The following is a 19,658-nucleotide window of genomic DNA, read 5'->3' as shown; positions in this document are numbered from 1 at the left end:
GTATCCTACTTCCGTATCTTCCAAGCGTTGTGGTAAATAATACTCTACAAATCAGTCACAAGAGAACAAGAATTACATCCTATCATTTTTTTGTTATTCCTAATCTGTTACATCTTAAATTAGGACTGTGATTTGCCACAGCTCCGGATTGTACTATAGTCTGTATCTAGACCTAATTTTATAAAATGCTAAGATGCTAAAATATTAACCAACAGTCAAGACTGATATTCTACTACACCAATGAGGGAAAAGGTTCAGAAGGAATTAAGGATGCAGAGGAATTGTTTATGTCACTGTGGTCAGTGTTATTTACAATTTCGGGACTCATTTTGAAAGGGGGCCTTTAATTGCAACCTTTATAAAACCAGAAATGTTTCCTGCTTTTCTGCTCATTTTTGGTTGCTTGATTACCCAACATGCATAGGCAAATATGAAATTTCACAAACAGGTGTGCCTGCAGTATTTATGAATGCAGTTAGGGAGAGTATGAAAATGTGGCCCTTGACATTTAATTTGCCTTTGAAAAATTATTTCCTTAGAGATTTTAAAACATGAATTGGTTATCTCAGAGACTGGAGCTATTAGTGCTCCAACCTATTTGGATGAATAGACATTCATGCTTTCAAATAAATGCATATTATTTACCCTTCCAGTATACTATATGCTCTTATTCTCTGGACATATGCTAGGAATTATAGCCACCACCACTTTATGCTATCCTTCATCAGAGAACGTAAAAGCACTTTACAAATATTAAGCTGCACAAGGCAGGAAATATCATACCAGTTCTTCAGATGGGTAAACTTAAGCAAGAAGATGTTAAGTCAGCAAGCCAGGAATAGAATCCAGGTCTCTGGAGTCCCAGTCCTCAGTGCCAACACTTAAACCAGTGTTGTCAAGTGGATGGGACTCAGAGTAGTCCACATTACCTCTCAGTTTGAAAAACAAACAAAAAGCAATAAAACTTAGTGTCTGGTCATGTGCTTTGGTCACTTCAGAAAGAGACCAGGTAGGTGAGCTAATTACCTCACCACCTTGTCTCTCTAATATCCTGTGACCGACACAGCTACAATTACAGTCACTTTCTGTAATGCAATACCCCAGCTCTTTTATTAGTTTCCTTTAGAATATCTAAAACAATTAGACCATGGTACTGACATAATACTTAAAATTTTTGGTAGCATTTTCGTGCATTTAAACTCAAAATTGTATTTAATGTGCTATGAAAATGGCCAAAATGACTTACATTTTTTGGGGGGGGGGACACCCTCCCAAATGGAGATTTAAGTTGCAGCTCTGACTGAATTGTTAAGGCCATCTTTCAAGGAACAAGAGACTTCACAAAAGAAGTCACTTCTTCCCACTATCAATACGTGCACAGGCGGGTGAAAGTGCAGTGACAGGAGTAGAGGCCTGGCTTGGTGGGATACACAGTGAACCCTACACTTCCTCCTCATTCTCAGACACTTTTAGACCTAATTTTTCTGACCTAAATCCCCTCCCTACAGTGCTTACTTGTTTTCTTCTTCTTTCATGATTGAAAGAGCTTTGGTTATCCAAATTATTACTGCATGAGCTGTGAAAAGCCATGAACTGGCCTTGTGTAGAAGTATTAGCATACAACCCTTTTTCTTTTTTAAATCTGCACAAAATCAAATTGTTAAAAATACCCAGTGCCACTAGGCTAATTCTTCAATTTAAAGAGACAGTGAAACAAATCAAGGTTTTATATTTTTGATTAGAACACTCAATCTACATTTTTGGCACAACTGGACATTGGAAAATGCCTATGTTCCTAGCATGCAATAAGCCATAAGCCATAAGTGGTAGAACGGAGTATGGGGCTATAGCCCTTCCCCGCAACATAAGACTTGTATATGTATTTCTCTCTGTCCTGTACTTTGGAGAAGACATGCTTTGGGAACATCCCTAATAATTGTGTTCTGCTGCCAATGTAAACAGTCAACTGTTTTAGTGCTCCAGATGTCTCCTTGCTTTGTCTACATGGTAGAGCCAGCCCTGCGGGATATAAACCTAATGGCTTAAAGGCAAATATCCTTGTAATTTTGATGCCTTTATAAGGTCTAAATCAAATAAAAATTATAACAAAGAACATAAATGGGGAAATATAGCAGGGATGGGAAGATTCAACAGTGCACACCACTTAGAAACACAGTACATAGAAACAAGTAAATAATCAGCATAGCAAAAGTTGATAATCATTTGCTCTGCCTCTTCTTAAAACACATTAGTCCTATCAATCTAATTAATCCTTTAAACGTAACAGTCAGTAGCTGCAAATTATAACTCACAACTACTTCTTTTAGTATCTGCAATACAGTTCCCAAATGTGACGATGCTGCCCGTGGGAGCCAGCTGAGGTCACTCAATTAGGGTGAACTGCAAACAAAACGGGGCAGACAAAACCCCAAACGCTGGTGGATATTCCAATACTTAGGCCTGGTCCACACTAACCCCCCACTTCGAACTAAGATACGCAACTTCAGCTACGTTAATAACGTAGCTGAAGTCAAAGTACCTTAGTTCGAACTTACCGCAGGTCCAGATGCGGCAGGCAGGCTCCCCCGTCGACTCCGCGTACTCCTCTCGCGGAGCAGGAGTACCGGCGTCGACGGCGAGCACTTCCGGGATCGATCCGGGATCGATTTATCGCGTCTAGACAAGACGCGATAAATCGATCCTAGAAGATCGATTGCTTACCGCCGGACCCGGAGGTAAGTATAGACGTACCCTTAGTTTACCAAGCCAGCACACAACAGCTTCTATAGTACCTCACTGGTTACTCAGAAGTCCAAACAACACAGTTCCCTTAAAGTACCCAGCCTCAGGCCTTCGTCCAGACACACACGTCAGATATGATGATGATTACTGAAAATCTTATCTCATCATATAAAAGAAAAGGTTCTTCCAATCCCAAAGGATCAGCCACACACCCAGGTCCAATTATAACTTAGATCTTACCCCAAATACACGCTTATAGCCAATTCTTATTAACTAAGCTAAAATTTATTTAAAAAAGAAAAAAGAAAGTGAGTGTTGGTTAAAAGATCAACATACATACAGACTTGAATTCAATTCTTGAGGTTCAGATACATAGCAGAGATGAGCTTGTAGTTGCCAAAAGTCCTTTTAGATATAGTTCATAGGTTATAGTCCAATGTCCATATTCAGGGTGACTCCAGTCAGTGACTGGGGATCTCAATTCTTATGGCTTAAGGTTTCCCCCTCTTGAAACCCAAAGCAGATCTGAGATGAAGGAGGATTGTGTCCCAGGGTTTTTATACATTTCCAGCAGCCTTTTGGCCTGAGAAAACAATAGGCTTAACTCTCCTTCTCCCAAACATCCTGGCAATTAGCACAGGGTAATTTATCCATTAAACAGTTCAGATACAGGAGACGTATAGACAATAATACTATCTCACTCAAGTGTCTTCCTAAATGTAATATTCCTTTTTTGATCTTTGAATCAAAGCTATAGTAATAGACAAGCCTTGTTTGCTTACATCACAAGACCTGAGCAAACATCTACCCTTCTACCTCTAACAATGCAGACTTGCATTTCAAAGCTCTATTCATTTACATATCTTCCTAACCAGTGTCTAAAGTTTGGCCATGGGTCAGGTCAGTCTGTGAGTTAATTAACTCTTTCTGGCCCTGTCATCTTTCAATGAGATATTATATTACACTCATAACGTCACACCAAATTAGACTGATTATATGGCTTTTTCCTCAAATTGTGTGAAGATAAACCAGTATGGGTGAATGGCAATTAATATGATTGTGTCCTTCCCTGCAACCTTCCCCCACAGATTTTTGCTTTGAATTTTCTCATTGATATAAGAAAGTATCCTAATAAAAAGACTGTCAATTTACTTCCTGATGTTGATTAAATCATTAACAACAGGCAGGAAAGGAGGCAGAAAAGTTAAAGAAAAAATGTGTTCATCAAATTGTCTCAAGGATTGGTTACTTGGATGGCTTATTACTGATTGCATTCACCATGCCTCCCTTTGTTGTTAGAGGAAACGTTCTATAAGGATTTTCAATTACTACTGGGGGAGGGGGGAAATCACCTTTTCTTCCTAGACAAATCACAAAATTAAATCTAAATAATTTACTGCATGTTGATCAAGCATGCTGATAATCCTTGAGACACACAAGGTGGATGAGGTAATATTTTTTATTGGACCAACTTCTGCTGGTGAAAAAGACAAGCCTTCGAGCTCAACAGAGCTCTTCTTCAGTGCTGTGTGTGGAGCTTGAAGACTTGTGTCGTTCACCAACAGAAGTTGATTCAATAAAAGATATTCCCTCACCTACCTGGTCTCTGTCATATCCTGGCAGGGCCGTCTTTAGGCCGATTCTCCCGATTCCCCGGAATTGGGCCCCGCGGGATAGAGGGCTCCGCATCTTAGGCTCACCCGACGGCAGTCCGCTCCGGCGGCATTTCGGCGGCAGGGGGTGTGTGTGTGTCCACTCCAGGGTCTTCAGCGGCATTTCAGCGGCTGGGTGTCCTTCAGTGCCGCGGAAGACACAGAGCGGACCCCTGGCCGCCGAAGTGCCGCCGAAGACCCGGACCGCGGAATCGGGCCCCGTAGGTCCTAAAGCCGGCCCTGTATCCTGGGACCAACATGGCCACAACACTGCAAACAACTAATAATTCTTAGCATTCAGCAGACTTATCCCAGTTGAAAAATAGCTCAGATTCACTTGTCTACTTTGAAGAATATATTGTGTTGCAATTTCTGTTGTCAACGTCAGCTGCAAGCATTCGTGTTTCATCTTGATGAATACACACAAAAGGGTTGTTCAGGTGGGTTTTTGGCTTGCATATTCCTCTTGGAGAGAGTAGACCTAGACTGCCTTTGACTTCAATGGGCTTTGGATCAGGCCTCTAATCCAGGCACATTTGTGCCCTGTACTGCAACCTGCAATATGTACAGCTAATAACTGGGAGGAATTGTTTTAATTGTAACTTTCCAAAATGCATGTAAAACTACATGAAGTGCTTTTACATTTACAATTTTAATCAATTTTGTTGTGTCATAACAAAAAATAAATAAAACATTCACAAGATAACAAAGCTTGATAGTCATTTTATATTTAAGTATCAACTTTAAACTATGAGCACCCCAAACTGGGTTGAAAACTTTACTAGATACATATACAAATGACTTTGCCTACCACTGTATTACAGTGACACAGGTGAAACAAAGCATTTGTGAAAGAGAGCAATCACTTAACAGCAATCATCAATAGTAGATAATGCCAAGGACAGGAAGTGAGAATAGAATATATTCCAATGAAAGGTGATTTTAAGTAGAAAAATTACTCAAGGTGGAATTTGACCAGGGTTAATACACTTACTGCTGCAAAAAGTGCTAGGATATTTTTAACGACCACAAGTGGCCAGGGCAGATACTGCAGACAGATAGATGGATATGACAACTGAGTATATATGAACTTTGAAATTTCTCTCCCCTGTGAACACAATCTGAACAAAAACAGAAAATCTGGATTTTCCCTATTGTATTGTATGTTGAAAAGCATCTGTTTACATTTCTTACTGAAGAAGTCACAAGTAATTAGCCAATAAATTAAGACAAATAAATATTTGCAGTTTGCAATGGATTGCTGGATGGATTCTGTAAGTACTCAAACATTATGGTTCAAATCCTCAGTTGTGTAAATCGGCATGGCTCTATAGGTTTCAATGGAGTTACATTGACTTACATAAGCTAAGGATCTGGCCCTCTGACTGGAAATTCCCTTGTGTCTGGGAAATACCAGATGAGTTTTCCATTTATAAATGCCCTACTCCAGTGTTTCTCAAGAGCTGGTCCCTGAGATCTCCCTGACACAGTTTAGGAAAGCAGCAAGCCTGTCCCTAGTATCAAAAAGGTTGAGAAACACTTCTAGTCAATCCCTCAGAGTCTCCTGGCAGGAAAAGCACAATACAAAGACCTGCATAAGCCCCCCCTCCCCCCCAGTGATTCTTCTCCAAATTAGAAGCAAGCACAGCTGCTGCCAAACTGTTCGATCATCTCAGGCAATGGTTTTAGGCCTTGAGGCACGATAACCAGTGTATTCCTGGAGTTACTGCACACCTCGGCTTCCCATCGCACTCCTTAAACCACCCAAGACAAACAGGCTATGTCTACACTGGGATTGGGAGCAAGCTTCCCAGCTAGGGTAGACAGACTCATGCTAGCTCCAGCCCCAACTGCAACATCCACATGGCTATTATTAGTGTGCTAACTTGAGCCTGCTAGCACGAGTCTGTCTACCTGGACTGGCTCACTCCCAGCTGCCGGCAAGACATACCTATATCGTACCTCACCCTTCACTCCACCACAAGACGTACTGCCTGGCATATTTTTTTGCTGCTTATAGAATACAGACTGCAAAGTCATATTTAACTATTCAGTGGGGGCTCTTGACATGGGTATAAAATTACTGACATCAAATCAGAATGCTCCATTTGTGACCAGGGTCTATTTCAGAACATACTAGTTTGATATGCAAATAAGTTTTGATTATGGCATTTTTTCCTTCTCTTCTAACTCTATTCCTGCTCTCTTACTGCATCAGAGTCTGAAGTAACTTCTGCTAGTAACGGTATTGAGTACCTGTCTTCATCACTAGAGCTATGCCATTGTTTCAGTGACTGGGGAGTTGATAATCTTCATGGCACAGCCATTCCGATTTCTTGGCACCAAGATCTCATACAAACACTGTGGTACCTCACAACAGATGCTCCAGTTTTTTCAGTACCCAGGATTCTACCTCATTCACTCCCTTGTCCCCCTAGCACACAAGACCAATGAAGGAGGAGTTAAGAGCAAGTAACCACTGCATCACTGATGGTGGTACATCCCTGCAGTGGCGGGTTAGCCACTGGGCCAACGGGGCCCATGCCAACTGGGGCACCCCCCTCCTGCCGGGGATCGGGATCGGAGCACGGGGGCTTGCCCTGCTCCACCTGGCACTCCTGCCAGGGCATGTGGTCAGGGAGCGGGGCTTGCCACCCAGCATTCCTGCCCCACGTCCCAATCCCATTTCCCCGGCAGGAGTGGGGGTGGGGAGGGGCCTCCACTTGCTCTGGCCCAAAGCCCCACAAACCCCTAATCCACCTCTGCATCCCTGACTCTTAGGACTGAATGTGTTTTCCCAGCACTAGGTAAAGTTTTAGTCTGGGCTGGAAATCAGCTACAAAAAATTACTATTATTTGTCATATATTTATTCTCTTAAAAACTATATCCATGAACTACAGGCTGTTAAAAAAGCTCTATTTATTCTGAGTTTATGGCTCGTGAACTAACACAGCTCCTTCCTGAAACACCTCCTCATGTGAGACATCAGAACACCTACATGAACTATTGGGGGGCTCAGGCTTGGCTTCAAGGACTTAGCACACCTCTAACATATTTCAGAATCAACACAACAAATACGATCACATGCATTATTAAGGCTGTTCACGAAACTGAAGTATAACTAGTGAATAAACATCCACAAAGAGGAGTTTGTTTACACAGACTCAGTGAAATGAGTATGCTGTATGGCTTAGTCATAAAATGCAGGGATATATAATTACTCAATCCTTTCATGACAGGACTATATAAGACAAATGCTGCCTACTTTGGATGTACGATTTTTAAAAGAGTCTTTCTCTATAAAAATGAGTTAATGATAGTAGATTAACCTATAGCAAACAGGAGTGGAATGACAATGCAAAAAATTTTTTCATATACATAGGTATGTTTTACAGAACATATAAGAAAATTGTTTTAAGTGGTGTGATTCACCCACATCTCACTATGAAAACTGACTCCTATCAGCTGGGTTTAGCACCTTGGACTGTGCCCCTGAAGTCCATAACGTAACTCACTCATCCACTGCGATAATTAAACACCACCATTACCACCTCGCCATTATATGGCGGTTTTCACCCACCTAAAAGTAGACACATCTCAAAGTGTCTTACCAAGGTGGGAAAGGGTTATCTGCACTTCACAGATGGTAAACTCTGACACAAAGGGGCAACTGACCCAAGATCACATTACAAAGTCAGAAGCAGAGCAAAAAACAAAACTCAGGTCTCGTGACTGCCAGTCTTGGGTTCTATCCTGTGGACCATGGTGCCTCCATGAATCTATGGCCACACTAAGGATTTTGGAGAAGGCCAGCAAGATGGTTCTTTGGGTCTCCTCTAACTCAAACGTAACAGTCTCATTTCTTATAGTAGGGGAATGATTTATGAGCAACCACTGCCCTTCTTTGCTGCAGGATAAATGGAGCCCAGCTCCATCTATATAGCTGCCAACACATAACCATTTTTCAAGGGATAAATCTGAAAATAAAACAGGGATTTGATGGCTGGTAGGCCCTGCCCCCATTAGCCAGAAGGCTGTGCATAAATTCTAGTGAATTCTGCTTTCATCTCCAACCCAATTTTTAATCCAGAATGGGCAGTAATATCCATATTAACATAAGTGCACAAAATATCCATCACATATCTTTCCCCAAAGCATGGAGATTGATGTCTGCCAATGAAGTATAATTTTATTTATGCTCCTTTATTGAATACACTAAATTCCCCATTTGTGTGTCATTTGACACTTATCTTCTTCTCCCTTTCACCTCACTCACTCCATCCATCTCCATATTTTATTTTTTCCTCTTTTTAATATCCCCTTTTCTCTAATTTAATTCTATTTCATATTCATCCACCTTCTGTTTTTAAACTGTCCAGGAAAACCTGAAGACCTGTGACAAAACATCATTCATGAACAACATTCAGATTGTGCCTAGATTTTACCTAAAGGCTTGTATACATTTAGTTCACAGCAGGCTGGGGTGCAACTCTACCCCATACTAGCTTGCCTCATACTAACTTTCTACGTGGAGCTTACTTTAATTTTCTCCCACTGCAAAGTGGGGTTGATCAAAGCACACTAACAAATTGTTAGTGCACATTTGTAGGGTCCACGTGGACAGTTAGTGCATGGCAGGCTAGTGCAGAGTAGATTCACACCTCAGCTTGTGGCAAAAAATGTTCATGTAGACAAGCCCTTAGATCAGTGGTTCTCAAACTTTTGTATTGGTGACCCCTTTCACACAGTAAGCCTCTCAGTGTGACCCCCCTTATAAATTAAAAACATTTGTTTATATTTAACACTTTTATAAATGCTGGAGGCAAAGCGGGGGCTTGGAGGTGGAGGCTGAGAGCTCGTGACCCCCACGTAATAACCTCACAACCCTCTGAGGGGTCACAACCCCCAGTTTGAGAGCCCCTGCTTTAGATAAATATTTCATCTAACAGCCAACATTTGTATCCTCAGAATGACTTTACTGCTAAGATATGTACGTCTTTTTTTATTTGCTAAATTCACTGACTGACAGAGGCCAACTCACCACAGTCTACATCAGCAACAGTGTGGTGGGTTTGAGGTATGCTAGTTTAAAATTAATTTCACTGTTAGATCCTGTTTTGTGGCCAGAGAGGTTTGGCAAAAATCACTTATAACTTTTGAACAATGAGTTTGACATAAAGTAACCTCCTATACTTAACTGCTGGGCTGTCATCACTAGAAGAATGCATGACCCATGGTTTAAAACATAGTGGTATTTTTTGTTTCAATATTTATTTGACTCTTTCATGCTTCTGAAAGAAGAGACAGTGAGGTGTTGCATTTATCCAGAGGAAGACATAGCGCTATTACCCCTCATTAGCGTTTTCCCTTAATGTTCAAACCTTAGCCCTCCCCTAAGAGCAGGAGTAACAAACCACTCTGTCCTCAATCGCTCTTGAGCAAGTCTCATCGATGTGCTCAGCTGGAGAAATGGCAACTGTTCAAAGACTGATAAGATCAGGTAAATCGGGATTGTGATATTGAGGAAGAGGCAGTAAAAATTAGTTTTAAGAGGCCAAACGCCCTGCATAAAATTGTTTGCATGTACAATGGCCACCATCACCTAGCCAGATTTAGTTAATATACATTTTGGCACCATTTAAAAGGACATAAGGCTGCAGTCAGTGGGAAATTATCTGGGTAAGGTTGATGTTGAAAGTTGCAGGACTGAAAATAAGGAAAATACTTCTCCCTTTGAACTCTCATGAAAACTTTTTGTAAGTGATATTTCACCTGAGCCTTCGATGACCATTCTGAAAGATTCTGCTTTGGTAAAGCAGCCAGATGCAGTGACTTATATACACAGAGCCTTACACACTCTACAATTCCTTGTTCACTGAATTTAACACCTGCAGAATTCCATGTTCTGGCCATGAAATCTATCCTTTGGATGCAGCCAGGCACCTGACATTTTGTTCTTTCTGCCCTGCTGGGATCTGTCTGCAGCTTCCTCTTTCTGTGCTGCTCTCACCACAAGGGGAAGTGCATAAGTTGCACATTCTCCTGCCCTGTGGCCCACAGAAGGAGACAGAAAGCAGGACAATTCTCCTGGCTTGTCAGAACTGCCCTTGCCTATTTTTAAAAGAGTGCGCTCTGGTGCAGGTGACAGTCTTGGGCTGAGCTGTGGGTGCTGAGCAGAGCTCACTCCCACCAGAAATGCGAAACATGTGACTGGGAGATCTGAACAGGGCTGCAGGGAGAGTGGAGACAGGGACCAGCTGTGAAGCATGCAAGGCTGATTAAGGCAATCTAGGGCCCTTGGCACACTATGATAAAGGGCCCCCCTGTGGCTTCACTCCCAAGACCCTGCTCCCTCATTTGAAGTGAAAATGGCAAGAAGCCTGCTCTCAGAGAGCTTTAACCAGCTTACACATGTGGATACTGTCTCCACAGGGACCCTAGGCATCTAGCCTTATTGGGAATAACTCTCCCTCTTTTACAGGGGTTCCATAGATGTTATTGCACTTCCAAAGAGGACTCAACAACGTATGATGGGGGGGGGGGGGGAAATCAACACATTAAGCTCAATTAACTTTCCTGTGGAACTGAAGAGTGCTTGCCATAGAATTTGGATCCAGTGCACCACAGAGTACATTGAGGCCCAGGGGATATACCCACAGCCAGATTTTCATATATAGTCTCCTGAGCTGCAAGTACAGAACAGCAGTTGCCTTCCTTCAGTGCAGTACCCAATAGTTGGCCAATTGAACCGAGTGTGTATAACAGCACACTGGGGTGTTGAGAGCTGGGACACTCTTCTGGATTAGAAAGATTTGGTGCAATTTAGAGGGAATTTGGCTATCAGAATGATCCACTGATATTGAGCAGAGAGTCAGCTGGGCTTAGAGTATATTGAAGGCTGCAGCTGGTTTGTGTGTAGACGCTGGGGAAAAAGTCTGTGGCGAAGAAGAAGGAAAGAGGGCAATGGAAAGGAGTGCGCATTGTCCAAAGAAAGGTCCTGCCATAAGTCAGTTCCCTCTTCCCAGTTACCAAACCCTTCAAACATATGCATACCAGAGGCATACAGCCCTAATGACACACCTTTCCAGCTGGTAAACCATACCACCGAAAGTAGTCATCCTATACTCTAGGTTTCAGAGTAGCAGCCACGTTAGTCTGTATCCGCAAAAAGAACAGGAGTACTTGTGGCACCTTAGAGACTAACAAATGTATTAGAGCATAAGCTTTCGTGGGCTACAGCCCACTTCTTCGGATGCATATAGAGTGAAACATATATTGAGGAGATATATATACACACATATAGAGAGCATGAACAGGTGGGAGTTGTCTTACCAACTCTGAGAGGCCAATTAAGTAAGAGAAAAAAACTTTTGAAGTGATAATCAAGATAGCTCAGTACAGACAGTTTGATAAGAAGTGTGAGAATACTTACAAGGGGAGATAGATTCAATGTTTGTAATGGCTCAGCCATTCCCAGTCCTTATTCAATCCTGAGTTGATTGTGTCTAGTTTGCATATCAAACTTTAACCTGTCTGGTCATTCAATGACAGACCTGCGGGTGGCTATCTTACAACAGAAAAACTTCAAAAACAGACTCCAACGAGAGACTGCTGAGCTGGAATTGATATGCAAACTAGACACAATCAACTCAGGATTGAATAAGGACTGGGAATGGCTGAGCCATTACAAACATTGAATCTATCTCCCCTTGTAAGTATTCTCACACTTCTTATCAAACTGTCTGTACTGAGCTACCTTGATTATCACTTCAAAAGTTTTTTTTCTCTTACTTAATTGGCCTCTCAGAGTTGGTAAGACAACTCCCACCTGTTCATGCTCTCTGTATGTGTGTATATATATCTCCTCAATATATGTTTCACTCTATATGCATCCGAAGAAGTGGGCTGTAGCCCACGAAAGCTTATGCTCTAATAAATTTGTTAGTCTCTAAGGTGCCACAAGTACTCCTATCCTATACTCTAGTCATAGATCTCCACAGAACCTAACAGCCTGCAATTAATTATGCTAGTGCAAAACTGCAGATAGCTACATATTACCATTATCTCAAGTATGGAGAAATTTGCAACAAAGTTCTCTTATGCTGGTGCAGAAATTGTCTCTAATGCACTCCACAGATTTTTGTAATGTACAGATGTCACGTAATATCCCAGGCTAACATTCGTATTGCTCTTTAAATATGGGCTCTATCTTGAGATGGGTTGACATTATATAATTAGTAAATTTGCACACACATTCAGAGCACAGGAGCATCTATATAATTTCTTTGTCTTGTTCTAGTTTTTAGTTTACCATGGCTCCAGTCAAGTTACTGATCTGACTAGTGAGACGTAATTATGTGAGCTTAATCAGTTCAAAGAACAGATATTCTGATTGGAAAAAGATAAAAAAAAAACTACCTGTACAGAACCTGGAGTGGAATTCATTTGATACATATGAGAGAAATATACAAATTTCCCCAGGAGGCAAATTCAAGTGTCACTATAACAGCTCCCTTAACTGTTATGGGTAGAATTTTGCGTATTCTTTGTTTCTATGCCATTTTACTCCAACCCATTATAAAATTATAATAAATAGTGAATCCAACACTTAAAAACCATAAGCAAATCACATACTGTACATACTTTTAAAATCTTATGAGTCAATAATATGCAGCTTACTTCTACTGTAAGATGAACAAGTTAAGTTATTATATTTGACCAGTACATTGTCTAGTAGAGTGGGTCTGGAATTGAAAATGCTGTTTCACTGAAACCAAAATTTTTGGTGGGAAAGGGTCAGTTTCATCAGAGTCAGAAAGCAACAGCTGCATCCTATAATAGTTGATAGCCCAGTGGTTAGGGCACTCAGCTAGGATGTGGGAAAAGCAGGTTCAAGTTCCTGCTCTGCCTGATTCAGAGTATTGGCTATTCTGGTGTGGGTCTCTTTCAGTCTCTGTTTTTTTTTTCCCCCACAAAAAAACCTCAATGTAGAATGGGAAATTTTTTGAAATCACAAAATTTGTCACAGGGTGGGAAAACAGCTTCTGGCCCAGCCCTATTGTCCAGTGCAGGAGGTGTAATGGCTTACAATGTCCTGAGATATCTGGGTTTGGCAGCAGTTCCATTTTGTTTTGTTACTTTGACCACTACAGTTGAGGCCTGTTATCAAGATGCTGTATGGGGACTCTGCTATGTTTTTTAGACTTGCTGAACAAACAACAGAGTAGAATGAAAGGACTCTATGCTTCAGCACCCTAGCTAAAAGAAAAATGCCTCAAATGGGAGGAGAGGGAAGGAGAGTTGGAGAAGTTTTTAGTTATCTACTTACTGAGTCTCAGTCCCCAGTAGCATCTCCACCTTCTCTCCTGCGTGGTTGCTAAGGACAGTTAATCTGAAGAGGTGACTTGTAGAGCTCTGCCGAGAGTACAGCATAGTGGAACTGTTCTTTACGGGTGAGGAATTCAACTCCTCACTGTCACATTGTTCAACCAACAGCTGGTCCCTCAAGGAATAATCTGTGACATTGTAGCTCTCCTCGCTGCAAAACAAGGGAAAAAATCCTAACACTTTTGCTCAGAGTAAACATGTCCAGAAGCAAATTCAGGAGTAGCACCCATTTCCCAGGCTTTTCCACGGCACATAATTATTCTGACACTTTCAGCCCTTCAGCAACATTTCCCCCCCAAAAAATTTACAAAGCATCTGCTTGTCAAAGCTGCAAAAGAAATTAAACTTTGCGCTTTAAGGCATTTCATTCAGTGAGCAGCACAGTTTACATGGCTTTGACACTCCGTGGGTGATGTAAGCTTAACTTACTCCATAGCAAATGGAGAATAATATCTTCTGGTTTATTTTCTGTAACTCCTAAGCAATACCTGACATCCAAAAGCAACTCTTTGTTTTAGAATATGCTTGACTAGAAGTTGCACACTTTGTTGCTTCTGTAGGCTGAGCACACTACACACACCAGGGGCTCTTTGCATACCCCCCTCCCCAAGCTCTCTGTATGCCACCCTACCATCTACTTCTATTTCAGGGACTCCTTGCAACCTCCACCCTCATGCCAAGGACCCTGTGCACCTCCCCTTCCCCCTCACCGGGGCTCTCTGTCCCCCCCCATCGCCCATACAATTGTCCCTGACGCTTCCCCCCATTGCAGATCTCTGGGTGCCCCTTCATAGCCCTCTTTCCCGCCACACCAGGGTCCCCCATTGTTCCACCACCAGGGGTTCTGTATGCCACCCCCAGTCCCCACTCAGTATGCACCCCAGGCAGCAGGGCTCTCCATTCTCTCCCACTGCCAGAGCTTTTGTTTCTGTGTTCACCCCCCATTTCTCCCATGGCTGCATCCTCCATTCTCCCCCAACCATGCCGGGGCTCTCTGAGATCCCCATTCCCTTCTTCCCCCATCGTTTTCTCTCTCCCCCCCTTTCTGGCTTAGAGAGAAGTCATTCAGTGTGTCAATTTTTTTTTAAGTGTATTAGGAGGCTGAGTAAAACTAAGCTGAGCTGGAGGGTGTTATGCTGGAAGATGTTAATTGTTGCCATCTTTGATCTACAGACAATTACAAAGGTGGCTGAAGCTCTGTGTGTGCTAACCAGATGCCCAGGGCACTATGTGCCCCTCATTATTCTCATTTGGGTTGTTTTTCTCTTCTTCTTCATATTTTCACTAAAATAGGGTTCTGCTCAATGATTCCTAGGACATTCCCTGAAATTTTGGACTTGATCAGATGCAGCATTCAAAAGTTATCACATTACAAAAACAAATAGAGAAATGCCACTGAACCCATTAAACAGAATATACTTTCCCCACTTCCAGTTTCCAGTTTCCAAAAGTACGAACTCCTACATTTATAATAGATTGTGCAATATAAATAAACCTGTATTTAAAAAGGAGATGGCGGAAATAATGCTGTCTTGTTAAGCTTCTTGTTAATCTGCATTGTGATACAGGAGGGCCTGGGAGCACTGTTAGAGGGGAAATATATAAGCCCAAGGCTAATTAAGGTGGGGTTCCCTGGAGACTAGGGAGAGTGGCTACAGGTTAATTGGAGCACCTGCAATCAATTAAGGCCCTGTCAGGAACCTAATAAAACCCCCTGCTTCAGGCAGAAGGAGAGAGGACTGGAGCTTGGAGATGTGTTGTGAGACCTGAAAGATCAGAGAACTGAAGGGATACCCTGCCCCAGCAGGGAAGGGAGACTCCCGCCCCCAGTGTTAAGGATCGAAAGTACCCACCCAAGGGGGAAGAGGGTAAGAACCACAGGGGTTGAGAGGGGCTGGGGCTCAGAGTGAGGAGCAAACCCAGACCCCTCCCCTACCACCTCCCTGGGCCACTAGCGGGGCCCTTGGTGCCCCAAGAGCAGGGGCAAGGGGTAGCATCCTAGCCCTGCCAAGAAAAGCGCAGGACCCACCATACTAACATTGGCCATCTTGTCACAGCATGTACAGGAGCTGGACCACAATCTATTTTTACAATGTTTCAAAACTTGCTATATGGCTATAACGCCATTATGGCTTCAAGCAAATGGTTTATGACTGCTGTCACCTATTCTTCTCACCTTGTACTGGCCTTGCTGAAATATAGTATAGTAACGTATATCTTTTAGACACATGATCTCTTTTTCCAATATGAGATAAATAAAAACATACTATTTATTCTAGTGAATACAAAAAACAAGACCAGTGTGTGTGCTCGATAACTGCACTAAAAGTATTCAAAGACACACTGACAAGAGGTAGAGCTCAAAAGCTCCACTTTACCTTACAATGCTTATTATGAGGTGGCTTTGGGGAAGAAGGTGGGCAAGGATGTGTCATCTGAATTCTATAAATATATGTATTTTAAGATACCACTTTTCTTGTTTGTTTGTTTTGGTTTTTTTTAAGTGATACTTAAACAATATAATGTGTGTACCTCCCTGCAGGCTCTGAAAAAAGCTGTTAACTGACAAACACTCTTTACACCGCTAAGCACATTCCTGACAAAAATAATCAGAGGATTCTGGGCAAAAGAACTAATAAGCTATGGCTGCCTACAAATAAATACACCACAGCTGTCTGCTAACCACACACATTGGGCAATAGACATTTGGAAATAGAAGAACTCAGGACCTCTTTTCAGTCAGGTAAGGATAGGTTGCACTAGTTCAGACAGTGGTGGTGGGGGGAGGTGTAGAGGGGAAAACACACATGAGAAGATGCGGTATTCCATATAGTAGTGGGTGGTGGAGCATGTGCGTGCGCGCACACACACGCAAGCTGTTCATTACAAACCAAGGAAGAAAATAAAATGAAGCACCGTTAGCATCTGAAGTACACTCTGAATGATATTCCAGGATTATATGGACATGCAATAGGACTTTATATAATTTCTGAATTACTTTTGTTTAGGGTTACTAAAATGGGAAAAAATGGATGCCATGAAGAAATACAATTTTAAAAAATCTGTTACCCAAGCACCAAGACTTTTAAAAACTTACACTCCTTCTCCCTAAACAACTTAGTCATTCATCTTCCTAAATCTGAACTACTCTAGCTAATCAAGAATCTCTCTTTGCCGTGTCTTCAGCTCTTGTGTAAGAGAATGCCAGGTCAGGTCATATTGTTACTTGATGTTTCTGTGCGCTGTCAGTAAACAGTTACTTCAACCCTTCCCGGGCTCCCATCCATTAACATTTATCTGACAACAGGTGCCTGAACTGTGGAGTCTCCAGCCATCTTCAGAAACATGCCTAAGCACTCCACACTGTGAATCCAAGTGGGTTTGTTTTAGCCAACTTACTCATTCATGTCCAATTAGTGTAAAGAAATGCTAGAAAAGCCTTTCAAGGAGAAGTTCATCTTAATTACACTTCCAGTTCTTTAAATTGTTTACCTGCGTTCAGCTACCAAAACATGATCCAAGGAGCATTTGAAAGAATTTGCACCACTTACTTTGGAAACGGAATTGCTCAGCTAGAAAAAACACAAATTGAAAGCCTTTTTGCCTTGCATTGGATAGCGTGTGGGTATTTCCCACAATTGTCTTACAAATGATTGTAAATTCACCAGCTGTTCATCAAGATGAGTTACTTTTAAAAGGCAGCTGATAATTACCTAGCGCTATCAGTTTCAGTAAGCCTACTCTGGATTGTAAACTGTGACAAGGCCCCCACTACTAAAACCAGGCCGGGTCATTTTTCAGATTTATTGTCCCCCAAGGGCTTGATGAAACAAAGAAATCTGGTAATCTTCTGTACAGCAGCACAGAAAAAAAATGATCCCATGGTCAATATATTTCTCAATTGTTTCTGATTGTGCAGTAAGAAATTCTCCTTTTAGTTCAAACCAGTAGTATTGATAGTTATACTCAGGGCTGACGGGGGGGGAAAAGCCGGTACAAATTACCGGGGCCCGGCTTCCCCCCCCCTCATCGCCTTACCGGGGCCCAGCTTCCCCGCACCTCTCGTCGGCCTTGTTTAGCCGGTCCGCCCGTGCTGGGGGGCCCGAAAAAAATTTTTCACCGGGGCCCGAACCCGATCTCGGCGGCCCTGGTTATACTAACTATGCTGGTATGGATTACTAATCCACGAATTAACCAGTCACCAATATGTGAACCAATTAGATACTAACCATCTAGCAATGAGATATGAATAGAAGACAATAATAATTCTAGGTTTCACAGTAACTGTTCTGTTTAATTTCAGAATGTTTGCTTTATTCAACTCTCCTTAAACAGATAATCCAACTGAACCATCACTCTTTCAGAGACTGTGTGTGTGTCTCTCTCTCTCTCTCTCTCTCCAGTAAATCAAAATCCACACTACAGCTTAGTCAAGTCATGACTTCACTTATGGCCTATAGGGTACAATATGAGTTGCACGGCTCCACTGAGGTACAGTCTATTTTGTAGATCTTTCCTTATTGTCTGCAGTAGAGAGATACCACTATCCACTTCTGTTAATAGCTGAAGTCTGTAAAACAAACTGACTCAGGATAATAGGTGGAAATATACACCACTCTCTGAACTCCAAACACTGATTTTATAACTTTGTGAGAGCAAATTTCTAAGAGATTTAGGGATTGAACAAAGGTCTGTTTGCATTATGTCCTGGTACCGCCGAATAGTGTGTTTTGCCCCTACTCATGTTGGCAGATATACATCAATTCACAAGCATGTGCACTGTCCAATAGAAGATGGCAGACCGAAGTCATTCATTGCCTGAAAATACTGAATACAAGCCCTGACAAAAGTCACATAACTATTTAGCACTAAAAAGATTAAGCAGCAACTCAATCAACATCCCATTTCGGATTATCTAATATCTATGTTCATCTTTTTGAGAAGACAGTAATGTTGATCTGCTTATTTCCAAGTAGTTCTGTCAAGCTTTCTTCTCTAAGCAGTAAATCACACAAAACAGACAAAGTACAGCCCCAAGCTATAAGATTTTACATTGCACACTATCAATCATTATTGTATAACCATGCAAGATAAAATCAGCACCCAGTCAAACCAGAACATATGGCATATGCTTCTTCACTACACAACTAGAGATTTCCCCCCCCCCTTTCTGATTATTAATTATTATTATTATTATTAAGTAACTTCTCTGCTCAGCAGCATAAAAATTGCAGAGAGGTAGTTTAAGATTCATTTCAACTTCTGGAAAGCCACTTGTAATATGTCATTGACTAACAGCTCTGCTTTCCTTCTTTCTGCTTTTTGAATTCAACCAAAACATCCAATTTAGACACTGGAAAGGTTCAGAAGGTGTCAAACTGCACAAAATCTCACTGCAAACTCAAAATGTTTAAAAATACTTATTCCCTGTCCAAACAAAGTCTCAGTGAATTAAGTGAGTGTTTTGTTGTAGGACTATGCCAATTATTTTAATATAATTAAATAAAAAAACTGATATCTTCTAGATAAGGTTCCTCTAAGCAGTGGCAGGACACCGTGCCCTAAATCATACATTACCACTGTACAAATCAAAGTAAGCAGTACTATATAATAGAGGTAGGCAAGCCAACAAAGGCATCAACCTGGTTCTGGCTTATCTCTGTGTCCATGGAATACTATAAGCCAAAGAAATGCCAACCCAGGGAGTATGTTCTTGCAAGGATAAGGGCCTTATATAGCACTCCATGTGTTTTCTTATGAATAATTGTTTTGGACAGATTCCATCACTTGGCATGGGCTTTAACTTGTAGAAATATGTGAGACTCGGAGCTGCAGCACCTTCATTTGTTGTAACTAGCCAGATCTATAATCTGAAC

General features: G+C 41.7%; 1 protein-coding gene across 1 annotated transcript in view; it reads right to left on the bottom strand.

Annotated features, from left to right (window-relative positions):
• ARHGEF26 (Rho guanine nucleotide exchange factor 26) overlaps nucleotides 1-19,658 on the bottom strand; it is a 117,978-nt gene that overhangs the window by 14,428 nt on the left and 83,892 nt on the right. Inside the window, exon 11 of the mRNA XM_065410870.1 lies at nucleotides 13,724-13,933. Within this exon, the coding sequence (XP_065266942.1) occupies nucleotides 13,724-13,933 (210 nt within the window). The remainder of the gene's footprint in view (nucleotides 1-13,723; nucleotides 13,934-19,658) is intronic.

This window comes from Emys orbicularis, chromosome 9 (assembly GCF_028017835.1).
Source record: "Emys orbicularis isolate rEmyOrb1 chromosome 9, rEmyOrb1.hap1, whole genome shotgun sequence".
Taxonomy (NCBI): domain Eukaryota; kingdom Metazoa; phylum Chordata; order Testudines; family Emydidae; genus Emys; species Emys orbicularis.
Note: the sequence above shows the minus strand (reverse complement) of the source record. Positions and strands in the feature narration are given on the sequence as shown.